This window comes from Cydia pomonella, chromosome 1, assembly GCF_033807575.1.
Source record: "Cydia pomonella isolate Wapato2018A chromosome 1, ilCydPomo1, whole genome shotgun sequence".
Taxonomy (NCBI): Eukaryota; Metazoa; Arthropoda; class Insecta; order Lepidoptera; family Tortricidae; genus Cydia; species Cydia pomonella.
The window spans coordinates 44,767,768-44,784,011 of record NC_084703.1 but is presented as its reverse complement, the minus strand read 5'-3'; the positions used below and the strand labels follow the sequence as shown (position 1 = coordinate 44,784,011).

At 37.5% G+C, this 16,244-nt stretch overlaps 1 protein-coding gene across 4 annotated transcripts in view; it reads left to right on the top strand.

Moving 5' to 3' along the window:
• The window catches only part of LOC133524810 (uncharacterized), a 166,119-nt gene that overhangs the window by 118,292 nt on the left and 31,583 nt on the right, over positions 1-16,244 (top strand). Inside the window, exons 1-2 of one of the 4 annotated variants that reach the window (XM_061860972.1) lie at positions 1,388-1,612; positions 2,932-3,305. The exons of 1 other annotated variant lie outside the window; for it this stretch is intronic. In XM_061860972.1, the coding sequence (XP_061716956.1) occupies positions 3,230-3,305 (76 nt within the window). In that variant the 5' untranslated portion in view covers positions 1,388-1,612; positions 2,932-3,229. Of the gene's footprint in view, positions 1-1,387; positions 3,306-16,244 lie in introns of those variants that run through there. 2 more of the 4 variants (XM_061860961.1, XM_061860966.1) reach the window with 2 other exon arrangements.

The following is a 16,244-nucleotide window of genomic DNA, read 5'->3' as shown; positions in this document are numbered from 1 at the left end:
GACGGCCCTATCATGGGACGATAAAATATCTGATGAACTATTTATTGAATTTAAACACTGGATCACCGACCTAACGGGTGTTGTGCACTTCAACATTCCAAGATGATATTTTACTACGTTTGCAAATTTTATAAAGAGTGCGAAAGAGACAACTAGCATTCTGGTCTTTCATTTGTTTTGTGATGCAGTGCCGACCGCCTTCGTAGCTATTGCAAACTGGAGGCTTGTGAATGCTAACGGTGATGAGTGCGTGTCCCTTATCGCATGAAGAATAGTACGTTGTGCAACGAGGGGGGTAAGTGAAATTTCGGATACGAGGGTGATAATTCAAGACCCGAATAATGAATTAAAGACCCGAGTTTGCAATATTCTTACCCCCGGAGTTACACACAATGTTTTTCATGACACTTAAGAAAAAAACTAAATTTTAAGCGAAATCATTCTTAAATACCAGTTAAATACGGTGAAATATCAATCTTTTCTCTGCCATTTTGTAATTTCTCGACAGGTAAAGCATCGAAGGAAGGTAATATTAAACATAAACAATAATATTAAATTACAAACGTCAGTATTTTAAAAGTAAAACTCGTTTATGCTACTTGGTTTGTATGAATAAGTGACCTAATGTAAGAAAAAAGCTATAACTCTCTAGGGAGTCATAGTTTTTTTTTTCAATCCATAACTCCCGTGGGAACAAAATAGGCCTTTGTCCTTCAGTACACCTGAATGAAATAAGATCTTTTTCGATCAAGTGTGATGAAATAGTTATTTGTACAACAAGAGAGCAAAGTCTGATATTTCTTTGAGTGCTTGTTTTGAGTCCCGTGCAAGCGAAAGATGAATCTAATTTAGAATCTTGAGCGTAGTAAGGGACTCATAAGCGCACGAGATGTAAATAACTTTGATCTCGTGTAGTACACAAAAATTTTCACGTCAGTCAGCCATCAAAAAATACAACTTGAAAAAATGAAATCCAGACCGACGGATCACTGTTTCACTCATGTTTTCTGAAGGTATTCTAACATTTAACTTTAATTACCGCAATAAAACAAAACGAAAGAAATTTAAAAAAAAACATGAAAATAATGAATTAACGAACATCAATTGACAGTTCAATCGACAACTTTTTTTTTGTAAAAAAAAAAAACTTTAGGATACGGTCCGAATTGCGGATACTACTATTTGTCTACTATATTAGAGATCGTTAAAAGTAATTAAATAGAATTATTTACTGCGTAACAATTGCGTAAATTTGTACAAGTACATTGTTTTGATTGTATGATAAAATACGTAAAATATGGTGTTTTTATTAAGTTTTAAGCTTTTATTTCATTAATTAATTATTACGAATGAAGACTCGTAGGGTGATTTGGAACGATGCGTCTGACTTATTTCGGGGGTCTATTATAAACCCTCAATATACCGTTGAATTACGTATGCACTTTTTGTCTCTTTCTTTTTGCTAATGATGTGCTGACGTGAAAATAAAATTACATTGATAGCGGCGCGCTTAGCTACACTACAACTATAAAGGACGGACGACTGGCGAGTGAAAACTGGTGAGACCTGGAAAGTTAGTGAGACCAGCAGCTCGGATTGTACTCCTACCAGTGTGAGTACAGAAGCAGTACTGGCCGGGAGACTGTAGGTAGATGACAGAATCTGAAAAAGAGACTTAAAAGTTAAAACTAATACTTACCTATACTTATATCTATATATACCTTTTTTACTTACCTGTCTTGTAAAATGATGTACCTACTTCTTATATAAATAAATCTATACTTACGCATTGAATAGTGAGCACGAGCGACATGCAACGTTATATATACATACATAGATGCATACGTACCTGTATCGAAGCCAAATCAGTTGCTAACTGACCATTGTCACATACAGACGCTGTCCCTCGCGGCCGCTATAGCATATTTCATTTCGTATAGGTACTTACTTGTTTTTTCTCCTGCTACTCTTCTCTGCACCCTGTTCACCATCTATAGTCTATAACTATTATAACTTTGTTATAACAGATCTAAAACATAAAACACCCATTTATTAAATGCCGTGTTAGGATTAAAATGAATAGATATTGTACAGCGCCGACGGGAATCCGCCTGGTCGTCCAGCGGGCACGTTCAAATGTTTTCTATACGGACGGGCCAACATACCAATATTTACAATGTCTTCTCAATGCTGTCTAACTAATTTGCGTATATAGATAGAATTATTTACTGTCATAGAAATATATATTTTAATACACTTCCATAATAATTGCAGTCCTTTTGTTACAACCTAGGTGGGCCGAATTATAATTAATCGTCGTTTTTTCCCTCAGATTTTTATATAGTATAGTGAACAGATAGAACTTCCTATTCTGTACAATATATACATATATAAGCACAATTTCACAATAAGCAGATTTATACTGCGAGAATATTTCAACCGCCTGTCACCCCTAAAACGTTAATATCATAGTAATTTCATAGTAGTAGTAAACTCTTTGAGGGATCTCTTCCAGTTAACCATAGTTCTCTGCTGAGGGACGTTGATAAGTCCGTCGATTGAGGATGCAACTAGTCCTTTATTGCTATGCATGTTGGAACAGTATAATCCGCACGTTAATTAATATCGGATTTTTCATTGTTTGACAAACTAGTGTAGTGGATTGAGTAACGTTGAATATTTTAGGGAATAAAGGCTCAAACTTTACTATAAACAATATAATGTTACGGTAAACATTTTTAGTTTGTTTTGACTGCGTCCGATCTAGCCTTGACTCGCCAATCAAAAACTTACAGACACAAACTTAGACTGATAAGACACATTGAAATTTTCTCATTTTTATTGAGTTTTAACACTTAACAAGCGTTACTATTCACATAAAACGAGAAAACACGTATAGTTGTGTAGGTAATGTGTATTTTTTGTTTACAGAATAAAGCGCCATCTACGTTTGAAATGGGCGAGACGACAATGAAACGACATACAACATAAGACTATCACAAATCACAAACATTTATTGAACATCAATTTAAAAAGTGAAAATATAGTGAAGGTGAAAAAGTGAATTTTAAAAATGTAGTGTTTTTTTTATGAAAACACACAGAATTTAACCGTTGTGCGTGTAAATATTAAAAGAACTTAAAATGAACATGAACAAAGAAGTGTTTAAAATCTAAAAGACTGAATTGAACAGTAATTTAGTGTGTTATAAAGTGAAGTTTCGTTAAAAATGGGGTGCGGCCAGAGCAAAATCAATTTATATCCGCGGCGAAGCAAGAATACTAGCAAGAATTCAAAGAAAACAGGTGAGAACACTGCCTTATTCGCTGCACTTTCTTCTACTGTTTCTTATATCTTATCTTCTTTCTATCAATAAATATATACGTATTCATATAAGTATTTTGAATTATGCTATCTTTCTCAACCCCCTTCTAACTTCGGGCACGCTTGGGCTTCTCGTACTTCTTCGAAAATTTTACGTTGTCATTCCCGACGGCAACGGAATTCACGGTCCGAGCGTGCATGCTATTACGCTGATGCCACCGCCATTTTGCTTAGTGCCTGTACTATATGCCTGAACATATAGATTATAGTGCCTGAACAAAACTGGCGCGGAAGCGTGCGACTGATTTTACCCGCAATGGTACGTGCAGGCGTGCACCCGCGCAAGATGGTGGAAACACTTATGGCGATCGGTATCAGCGTCGAGCGTACAGTATGCATTTTTTTTTCAAATAATGTTCCACCTAACACCCTAATCTATTAAACAAAAGCCATTGTTTTGTGCGAGCGGTGGGCCGTTTTGAGCGCGTGCTAAAGCAACAATGTCGTTTAAAAAGCGAATCTAACGTAGTGGTTTTAAGGTTTAAATCTATGTACATACATGTTTTGGTAATGTAGGACGATCGACCACTTCAATGTAGGCGAGCGCTCATATTAATATTGAACCTTAACACTATCACCATACACTTGCTTTTTAAATGACATTGTTGCTTACTCACGCGCAACACAGGAGCCGACCGATCATACAAAAGAAACAAGGGCTTTTATTTGACAGATTAGGGTCTTAGGCGTAAAAATCATTTGAGAAAATTCATACCAAAATATGGCAGTCGGTGTCAGCGTCAAGCGTACACGCTCAGAGCGAGCGAGCGAGCGAGCGATCGTGGCAGAAGCGTTAGAAACTGGGCTTCAAAGTGTAAGCGGTGAAACAGTTGCAACAGACAAATAGCCTATAACAGGGGTTCCCAAAGTGTGCGCCGCGGCGCCCTGGTGCACCGTAGAAAGTAAAGAGGGGCGCCGTGAGTTCTATCATTATCCGAAACCACAAATATTCGCGGGTACTTATTTGAGCGCTCGCATCGGTAAATAATATAGCGTTGTGTCACTCTTTTTCGACCGTGATTTTAAATTTACAAGGGCGCCGTTGCAAAATACTAAACTTGTAACTGCGCCGCATGTTGAAAAAGATTGGGAACCCCTGGCCTATAATATTTCACTTAATTATTCTTAACATATTTCCAAAAACCTTGTCTGTTGTAGCTTTATGTATATTTACAAGTACTTACCTATACTATTTTTAGGTTTACGTTAATTTTACGGTTAACTCGTGTATTTTTAGACACTCGCGCGAAATGTCACCCCACCCTACTCATCGCTGCCCATGGACTTAAATTCGTGTAAATGGAGACATACGGTGGTAGCATGGTCGTATTTTTATCATTTGTCACCATGCCTGTCACGTTCTAACAAGTATGTAGGTGCGAAAGTGACGGGTATAGTGACAGGCGATAAAAATGGAACCATGCTGAGCACGAGCACGGCCCGACAGGGTCTTGGCCGTTTTTTTTTTTAATAATTGGTTCGCTGGTGACTAAGCTTGCTTATTCTAAACTAAAAATTTGAATTATCTTGAAGAAGTACAGAAAACCGACGTTTACTTAAATCGTCAATTTTTTTGTCTCTTTGTTAACTTAAACACCCCGTACTCTAGCCCGTACCCCGTAGCTCTTAAAGTAGGTATTGATCTTAGAGTAAAAATAATTATAATCAAATTTGTAGGAAATGTTATGGTATAAATTTTGTCCGAAGTATGAGGAAAGTACTGACAAAAAGTACCTTCAACCCCTCCCCTGTCACCCTCAGCACAACCCCCACCCTCGAGGACTTTTAGTATGTTTATCTGGATACTACAAGGTATAATTGTACCAATTTACAAAACTACACGAATTATTTCTCCTGATTGCCCATATTCGGGTTAATTTTCCTGAGCCAAAAATTTAACCCTACCCTACCCTAAAATTTTCAGAAAAAAGGTAGCTATTATTTCATTCTCCAACTTAATACCAACTGAATGGGGACTAAGAGATAAGTCATACTTGAATAGGCACGTACTTTTGTCCTGAGCTTAATCCATACTTGACCAGTCACGTGCATCTAACTAATCCTTGAGTAAGCTCTTGTGGTGTGAATACGGGAGCCTGATACAAAAACAACGCGTTACAGTTTTGTACTGATTTCAACACAACCTCAACGATCGTCTTAGTGATAGGGTTTAGATCATTCCATTCACGAAGACACGTGTTTTGGCTCGTATTATCACCCTATTAAAGATTAGATTCAACAAATCTGCGCGTCATCATGAATTACACGATCTATAAGCTGGTCTAAGAGCAGAGAGCACGCATCTGATATCCGATAAAAGTAGACAACACCAAAAAACACAAAGCAGTAGGGTTAAGATGGTCGGCTCTTTATCATTTGTCACCATGCCTGTCACGTTCTAACAAGTATGTAAGCGCGAAAGTGACGGGCATAGTGACAAGTGATAAAAATGGAATCATGCTACCACCGTTGCTTATGTCGTATTTTGAGGTAAATGGAAGTTAGGTTCGAAAAAAAAAATCAAAACTAAATGAAAATACAAAAACTACGTATGTTTAAGTAGATTGTTAACCAAAGGATGAAATGGCGCCTTTCGCCAGACTTAAACACTACTCTTGATTTCGAATACGAGGAAAGTAAAATACACGTGCAAAAAATACGGCTAAGTAAAAACAGTAAGAAATGCCTTAAGGGTACTTACAATTAACAATTCAGGTATAAATATCGTTATTTATAGAACGGGGAGTTAATAAGTGGGTAGTGACCCTGCCTATGAAGCCGATGGTACAGGGTTCAAATCCTGGTAAGGGCATTTATTTGTGAGTTGAGCATGAATATTTGTGGTCGAGTCGCGGGTGTTTTCTATTAAATACATAGATATAGTATTTATATATTATATATATATATATCGTTGTTTAAGTACCAACAACAGATGCCTTATTAAGCTTACCGTGGGACTTAGTCAATATGTGTAAAAATGACCTATAATATTAAGTATTTATTAATTATTATCTCATGCACGACTTTCACTTCATTTCGCACGCACGAATCAGCGAGAGTGATCACAAGATCGTCAAAATAAGATCAAAACCGTAACGAGTCGTTAAAATCAGAATCGGGCCCTGGACTACGATAAGCTAACCGACATACATGGTGACATTGAAACGTGCTTATTTGCTGTCTCGACCAATTTTGTGACATGTCGTCCAATAATTGACTTTCATCACGCGCAGTTATGCTGACCGACTGCTAAGCTATAAGTATTGTTATTTATGTTTTATTTAAAAACTTAATTAATGTATTACTTTACTTTTTTACCATTGTGTCATTTTACTTTAATTGACAAGTACAGACTTGTCAGAGAAATAAATGCTGGTGATAATATAACGTTCTAATAAAGTTATATATAAAGTTTCATACTAATAAACAAATTGTACCTATTTATTTTATTAATGTGACACTGATTTTTACTCCCTTTTGTAAAGTGCATATTTTCATATTCCAGCCGCGAATTCGAATTTAACGACAATTCCAAAGTAAACAAGTATTAAATAAAAACGCGAACAAAATCATAAAGTACATAAATTTCGTTTTGATCAGTATAAAATAAGCGTTCAAATCACGGCAGACTTTTTTTATTAAATTTTATCAGAATCTTTATGACAGAACTTATGACCAGCGGTGGCTGCATGGTTCCATTTTTATCACTTGTCACTATACCTGTCACTTTCGTGCTTACACACTTGTTAGAACGTGACAGCCATGATGACAAATGATAAAGAGCCGACCATCTATACTATACTTGGTGTCTATTTTAAGTCTCATAGAAATCGAATCTAACTGTAAGAAAGTTTGGCAATAGCCCTACAGTTGGGTGGTTTTACGGTACTAGGAATTGAAAAATAGAGTTTGAAGAGGCCTTTGATTTACTATGTATTGTGAATGCCTATATATAGAAGGCATATCCCAAGGTACTGACGTGGGGCCTTATAAATAAATGCTCACAATGTATAAGCAAGGTGCTGTTAGGCTGTCGCGAGCCGTGAGCATGAATATTTGAGCGGGCAGGTGAAAACTCAATATTGTAGGCGCTGAGCGTTATACGGGCTAGGTAGTTCTATTCGGATAAAATGATGCTGGACTAGCAATGTGTCAAAGAGAATTTTCAAAAATTGCAAAGTTCCCATGTAATGTTAGCAGTATTTTTCTGCACAATTATTGCCAAACTTTCTTACAGTTAGATTCGATTTATATGAGACTTAAAATAGACACCAATCAATCAATCAATCAATCAATAAGAATTTATTTCGAACAATGTCCATATTGTGTTAGTAACATACAAATACTTAAATCTAGGGTTAGTATGACAAGATATTACTGCAAATTCCTACATAAAGGGGCATGTAGCTGCACCCAGTGCTTCAGCCACGGTGAGTCCCACCGGTCGGCCAACGTGCACAGGATGGTATTCGAGCTGGCGCGCCACCGCCTCAACAGCGAGCTACACCTCTTCCTGATGATCGCGTGGAAGCCATCGATCCGTCCCTCCGTGAACATACCAGAGGCGCTACAGTGCCGCGGCAGCCCGAACACCACCCTGTACGCGTTGTTGTACTGCACCCGCAGAGCGTTGTATGCCCGCTGCGCATAGGCTGCACGTGTAGAAGGACTGGCAATATGCTTTAAAAAGCGTAGCCTTCACCTTTTCGGTACATCGTGCAAACCTACGAGCCAACATATTGCAGCGCACAGCCAGCGCTCTGCGTTCCCTCTCAATATCCATGTTGTCACACATGTCATCGGTGACCCAGTGGCCCAAATACTTAAAATGCTGAACTTGTGCTAAAGGAGTTCCACAAAGAGTCACAGGGGGCACGCTGTAGGTTTTATTACCCGCTTTAAACAGCATAAACTCGCTTTTGTTAGCATTGTACTTGAGCCCATGGGTGACGTAAATCCGTGATGTGATCAAACGGTTCCAGTACCCGTCACTGCCAATGTCAAAACTAACATATAGGTACTCGTACGCTATCGAGAACGTAATTTACTTTTTATACATCTCGGTCGCGCTTATATGAGAGTACGAGCGAGACGCATAGAAAGTACGTTACGTTTTCGATAGCGATTATGTCAGTGCCGATTTGCCGAACTGGTGGTAGCCACACAGGTACACTATAAATGCTAAAATGGTCATAGTAAAGGAATAAAAAAGTCGTCAAGAGTTAAGAACATTAAGTAATAATTCTTAATCTTAACGGGAACTTTCTAAATGAAAATCTAAATTTTCTCAAGAAAATTCTCAGAAATTTAGGATATTTTGAAAATGTTCTGCAGCTTGCACATTGCTACGAGTATGCCGGACTGAAAATAAACCATACAAATGTAATCCCCATTTCCCTCTGGATAGGTATTAACATTATAGAAAATATTTTTACACAATTTCATGTACAGTCAAGTGTAAAAATATGGGTGTACACATCTTACTCAAAAATATGTCCCATAGCATCTTATTCCAGTGTAATAAGAGCGTAGTACCATATTTATGAGACGATTCTCCAAATTTTTTCATGATTCGCGGTTGCTCCCACAGTAAAAGTTGCTCAATATGACCTATTCACATCGTAAATTCGCTCGACAAACTTAAAATGACACGTAGACACGAAAATGTCCACGGCGACTGACCTGGTCCCAAAATGGGGATGAATGCAGTTTTAATTTTGTTTAGTGCTTTATTGTGATTGAAACCTTGAAATAGTTGAACCTTTTGGACAATATGTTTTGGCACGCGATTGTTAAGCCTAAGATAAGATACACTTGTAAGTTTTACTTACGTACACACGCAAAAAAAGTAGGGAAAAAAGTGGTGGTAGCCGAGTGGATATGACGTCCGACTTTCAATCCGGAGGTCGCGGGTTCAAATCCTGGCTCGTACCAATGAATTTTTCGGAACATATGTACGAAATATCATTTGATATTTACCACTAGCTTTTCGGTGAAGGAAAACATTGTAAGGAAACCTGCATACATCTGCGAAGAAATTCAAAGGTGTATGTGAAGTCCCCAATCCGTATTGGGCTAGCGTGGGAACTATAGCCCGAGCACTCTCGCACATGAGAGGAGGCCTGTGCCCAGCAGTGGGACGTATATAGGCTGAATTATTATTATTAAGTAGGTACACAGCTATAATACTATCGCGGATGCTAACGTAGATGTCAAACACAACTCGTGGTAGCCGTGCTTGTAGTGATAAGGCCTAAGATGCACTTGTAACGTTTACGTACGAGAGTGGGACAAAGCTATTTGTTAGAATGAGATAATGATATTCATCTCTCGTTCTGTATACATCTTGTATATACAACTGTGTGAGAACTCGATGACATCGCTCTATCGCACCAATACATAAGTGTGAGCGAGATGGACTGCGACCGGGTTTATGCAGATAGATACCTACCTGCAATGAATTGTAGAAACGAAAAAATAACTCTAAGTACACTTTTTTTGCCAAATTATCATAGGTTAGCGTAACAACGCTAGGAAAAAACCCGTTTCAACCAACAAATCTAAAAATTAAACAGCCGACTTTCGGTCCATTTTCATTTTTCATTTCATTTCCGACCGGTTTGGCCTAGTGGGTAGTGACCCTGGGAATAGCCTACGAAGCTGATGGTCCCGGGTTCAAATCCTGGTAAGGGCATTTATTCGTGTGATGAGCATGGATATTGGTTCCTGAGTCATGGGTGTTTTCTATCTATTTAAATATTTATAAATATTTATATATTATATATATCGTTGTCTAAGTACCCTCAACACAAGCCTTATTGAGCTTACTGTGGGACTTAGTCAATTTGTGTAATAATGTCCTATAATATTTATTTATTTTTATTTATAATAAAAATAAATAAATATTATATCATTATAATAATATATTTATAAATATATTATTATAATGATGACTTAAATTCACAAATTATGTACAATATTTCATAATTTGTTGCACGCGGAAAACAACGTATTTTAATTAACTCAACTATTATCTATGTGCAAATGTTCTATTGTTTGTAAAATATAAATGCCATTGCGACATCACTTTCCCGTTCTTCAATAAGAACTATTCTTAATTATCTTTCTTAAGGAATTCCCGGCTAAAGAAATATCCTTTTAGAGTTATCGCGAAATGTTTCACAAGGGAATATGTTCTAAGAACTAGATAAACCTGTTTATAGCTTTGATGCAAGATCTCTACTCACTACCGATGGTGTTATTCAAAGACATTTATGTATTTAGACGTCTCACGTATCGTGATTTTAATGAAAACCAAGAGAATAAAATGTCTGAGCAACTTGGTAAAAGTTTCTGCCAGAGATTGCAAAATAAAAGGTGTTTCATTTTATTTGCCATGCTGTTAAATCCGATAAAAATAATTGTGAACAGTTTTGAGACAATAAAGCAGGCAGAGGTTTAACAAATTCTTTATCTAAACATATTGTATAGCAAAGTCGCCCCGCCCCGTCTATCTGTCTGTTTGCTAAAAACTCCAAAACCAAGAAAAATTAAAAGAATTATAAGCGACATTTTCCATTTGAAATTTACAGAAATTTACATGAAATTTAAGTGTAAGTTTCACTTAGGAAAACTTACAAGCTGCCCATCACTAAGCGTAATCATCTCTCTCTATCACTCTTGCATATTAGTACGACAGTGACAGTTTCATTTCGTTCGCTACGGAGCGTTAACGATTGACATGTTAGCTACGTGGGCAGTTACCAAACAATACTTTTATATGTTTTATAAATTCTGAGACAAATCAAAATACCTGACGCCAAATTTTACAATGCGTTGTCTTAATGTTGTTTGATTCATGAGTGTCGCGTGGCCTATTTTACGTGTGTCTGTGGCTTCTCTCACAAAATCTAGGGAAGCAAACATCCTGCAGGATGTCTGGATTAGCTCAACGTGCTAGGACGCGCGAAACATTTTATATGAGTAAATAATATATTGATTTGATCCCTATTTATTTCTGTCGTGAACTGTAACTGTACCTCGATTTGCGAGTATAGCACATTCATTTATTTAGTAATATAACATTTATGTAATAAAATTTCGGTAAATACATATTTCTTCAATTAATTTTCTAAAATTGAGCCATACCTAAAGCGACTTGGAAGAACTGTCTGTGAGGAAGTGCGATGAAGGTGCCGTGAGATTAATATCAAGTCGTTACCATATTTTACTGTACATATGGTGCTACTTTACCGTACTAATGCGATAATTAGCACATTACGCAACTATGTCGAAAGTATAAGGGCCATATGTAGGTAGTGTAGGTTAAGAGTCATTTGAGTCCTCTGCTTTAAGACTTGACTCAGTTTTTCACACTCTCATAAGTAAGATGGAACTCTATTTCTTTTCAACTTATTAGAGACTCGAGTATTTTGTAGAAACTTGAGTCCTTTTCGGAGAACTTAATTTTTTTTACAAATGACTTCGAAATGCGTTGTCTTTATGTGAAATGCATGGATGTACATAACAAAAATCATACAATAACGCCTATTTACTTTACTGTTGTTTAGGTAAAACCTATAAAATTGTTGACTAAGTCTTTATCCGGAGACTCGAGCCCTTTTGAGTAGCGCTCAAAAAAGACCCAATAAAGGACTCGACTCGGGACTTAAAAGACTCAGAAGTTTTTTAAGCTCTGAGTATCGGAAAAACAAGTCGAGTTCTTCAATTTAGACTCAATTGACTCGAGTTGCTACCAACACTATACATATGTAGATACTATAAAACGTTGTTACGATACATGTGCAAATAGACAATTTAAAACTCATGTCGATTTAAAAAACAATAAATACGTCAAATATTAGGTTTTGTATTAAGAACCATCACTTTTGACACTGATATATCATATCCATATCGTATCTAGACCTAATATTTGACGTATGTTAAAGTTCGAATCGGACCGTAAGTAGGTCGTATCCGCCGGAGGATTAATAATAACAGCCGTATTGTGTAGGTTTGTCTTTGATAAGACCTTTGCCGCTTTCGAAGAATTGTTCAGGATTATATTGCAATATTTTATTTGTTTATTGTGCACAGACTCGCAGCAGGGTTCTTATGAAACGAGTATCTTTAATGGCTGTCGCAAAATATTAATCTTAAGATTTATTTTTTACACCTTACAATGGCAAATTTCACACGGAGACTAGACTATATTTAAAAGAGTCCGTGTTATCCACGATGAGGCGTAGATTTGTCAAACGTAACCTTTAATAGCATGACAATACGGGTCAAGACTGTTTATCAGTACCATGCATATCATATAGCAGTATAATATTAGTATATTAGCTAGTGCTGAGCTAAATTTTAAACGAAAATATATAGGTACTTACCTACTCTAAAAATATTTACCTAATTAAAATAAAAGGTAAAACCCGCGTGACGGCCATGTCTTCCGACGTCTCGCGCGGCGCGCCATGTTTTCCTGGCTTTTCTCTTAAACCTCAGTGAAAACCTATGCATGCAAACACTGGTTTTCAGTGCTGCCAGTACATAAATCTTGATTATACAGTCCAACGTCAAAAATCATACGAAATTCGATTGCATTATACGAAAAGGATTTTATCCGACTTTTTTAATACCTTCTTCAAAAACCTACTTTTATTTAGTAGTAAGTCGCTGAAATCACGCCGAAACACAGCAAAAAAAAAGTAAAACACGTCTCACATATTACCAAACACCCATCACATAGAACACCAAACCGATCAAATGGTGAGTCTAAAGAGAAAAACCACTCAAACCGACACCGTATCGTACTATCAAGTTGGCAATCCATCTCTGTTAATCCCGTGCTGAAATAAAAATGCGAAATAACCATTCGTGTTTTTTCGTATCCAATTATACTAAACGACTACCTATACATGATAGATACGATAATCAGTCCGATTATACGAAATTCGTGTCGAATCTGGCAGCCCTGCTGCTTTTCCAAATATAGTTATGTCGCTACAATTATAATGAGCACTAAAAGCGTGATACATGGAATTCGCATCATTTGCCAGAATGCTAGTGTTTAAATTAGCGCTAAGTATTAAGTTTTCGGGTATATTCGAGTTATTGCTGTAAGTTTTTGCGTGAGTTTGAGGATAATGTACGTAATAAGTCTGCAAAGTCACAAGATTTATTAAATACCTTATAATTATGCCGTTTCGCTTTAAGAAAATACTGGTCAAATATATTTCTGTATTCTGTAGTCTTAGCGCGCGAGTTATACGTTTTTCTATGTACCTACACGAAATTAAAAAAAAAAACAAAAATTAAAAAAAAAAACACGATAGCTTATTTAAAATGAACTGAAACGTTAAAAATAATTTTATAATTGACAATCTGGTTTTCTAGGATTATCTCCTGACATAGAAGTTTTTGTGGCAAAAACAAGTATTTAAAAAAATTAAACATCGAAATTAGTCATAGATTAATAATTGAGAGATGTAAATTCTACTTGCTTTTAATTACCGAGAAATTTCAAGATTGAAAATTAATAACAAATCTTTACATAATTTCTTTATTACGTTTATTTTGTACTTTAAAATAATAACAAACCGTAGTATACAATGCTAAAAGAATAGAAAACGACCAATATATTAAAGAAGATATCGAACGTGTTGTGTATTTCGCGGTAGCTATCTTCACTTTATGTATTCAGGTATTTAGGTAACGTCAAGGTAACATCGATAACAGACATGTCGATAGTGCATTTTGTCAAACACTGTATTTGGGAATGCACATATAACTTATCTGTGTGGCTATTTCTACACACTCTTTGTCAGCTTTTTAAATATTTCACTGCCATGAGGACTACGCATTTAATTTCGCCGCTAGTGTAGTGTAGATTCAAAATGTCAAATGCTTAGTATTTTTGGCGATTACAAGCTTTTTTATCGCGAATTTTCACTCCTTTTCAGTCATTATTATTTCCTTTATATCTATTTGTTCTTAGGATGAGGTTTTTTACAACATGGATATAAAAGAAAAATATAAAAACAAAAAAAAAATACAAAACACATAAACATATTGTAAAAAACCTAACCTAGGGTGCCGCCAGCAGCGGGGCAGGGCCCAAGCTGCCGGTGGTCAGGGCTGCAGAGAGAGGAACCGACGGACTATCCGCGCCGTGTCCAAGATCACCGCCTTCTGCATCTGACCCTTGATCCAACCACCTAGCGAGAGTCTCTCAAGGTGCTGGTCAAGACTCTTTCGCCATGAGACCGTTCGCTGAAATGACTATAATGATCGTCGAATCAACATCCCACATGGCGGTTATTTCATGAACCAAGTCTAGGCACTTACTGAACTTGTCCTTCTCGGCTTTCACGAGATTCTCATCATGAGGAATAGTGATGTCGACGAGCACGGCCCGGCGTTGCGATCGATCTATTCTCACAATGTCAGGCTTATTGGCTACAATAGTTCTGTCAGTGATAATAGATCGATCCCAATAGAGCGTGGCACGACCATTATTATTATTATTATGAGCCCATATTGTCCCACTGCTGGGTAAAAGCCTCCCTCTTATTCTTCCACGTCTCCCTATCCTCAGAAGTCTCCCACCAGTCTCTGTCAAAGGCGTCACGCTCGTCCCGCTATCTCCGACGAGGTCTACCGTGATGCCTTACAATCTGTGGGACCCAACAGGTAGCTGTTTTGGCCCACAGAGCATCCGGCATACGGCAGACGTGTCCTTATTCATAATTGTGGTAAATCTTCTTTCTATTTACAATTATTGTAGTAGTGGTTTTTAAAAAGTGCCAAATAAATATATGCAACCCGGATATATGGCCCCGCGTACGTCCTTAAACTACGTCCATAAGAGAGGTATGGGCATTGTGAATGTCATCTCGCTTTGTGTGGTAGGGCACAGCCAGTGGATGTCATTCTAGATCTAGAGCAGAGCCCAACTGAGGAAGTACCTCCACCTTACAGAAAAAAGCAGCCAAATAACTCTAGATCCTACTCATAGTGTTGTGTTCCTGCCGGTGAGTAAGGTTGCCAGAGCTCAACGAGGGGGGGGTGGGTTTAGGGTCAGCAACGCGCATGTAACTCCTCTGGACTTGCAGGCGTACATAGGCTACGGAGACTGCTTACCATCAGGCGGGCCGTATGCTTGTTTGCCACCGACGTAGTATAAAAAAAAAATCAAATTTAAAAACGGAAACGTAGAAGTTGAAATACTTTTGCGTGTATAAGAACGTATTGATTGTTTTTAAAGAAGCATAGCAGAATTATGAGAGCTGTTTTTCTGGAAAGCCATCTACAGTGGCGCCAACTGGTGAACACAAGAACGGCAGCCCTCACTGCAGTCGGGGGATCTTGTTGTAGGTTATTCTGTTGATTTAACGGGTCCTCCGAGGCATAGTACAAAGAGTGGGTAAGTAGATTATCTTCATATAACGCACCGCGCGCGGCGTGTATGTGTGCGTTAGTATCTATGCGTCGTCGCCGCACGCACACTCAAACAAAATCTCGACCCGTTTCTCAGTGCGGCGTAAAGATACAAGCCGCGCGCGGTGCGTTTGTATGAAGATAACCTACTTTCCCACTCTTTGTACTATGTTCAAGGGATTGAGACAATGAGTTTCACGTTTCACGATTTGCCTAGGAATATCACGATCTGCCTGATCATGCGATCGGCCGCCGAGCTCTAAGAAACTGCACGATCAAGCTACACGTATTCTAAAACTGGAAATGACATATTTTCTGACAACATCACATTATTTATTAAAATACATAGTCTTGTTGTATATACAGTCAAAGTATTAAATATTGACACGGACAAAGTATCAAAAATATGTACACACTACTTT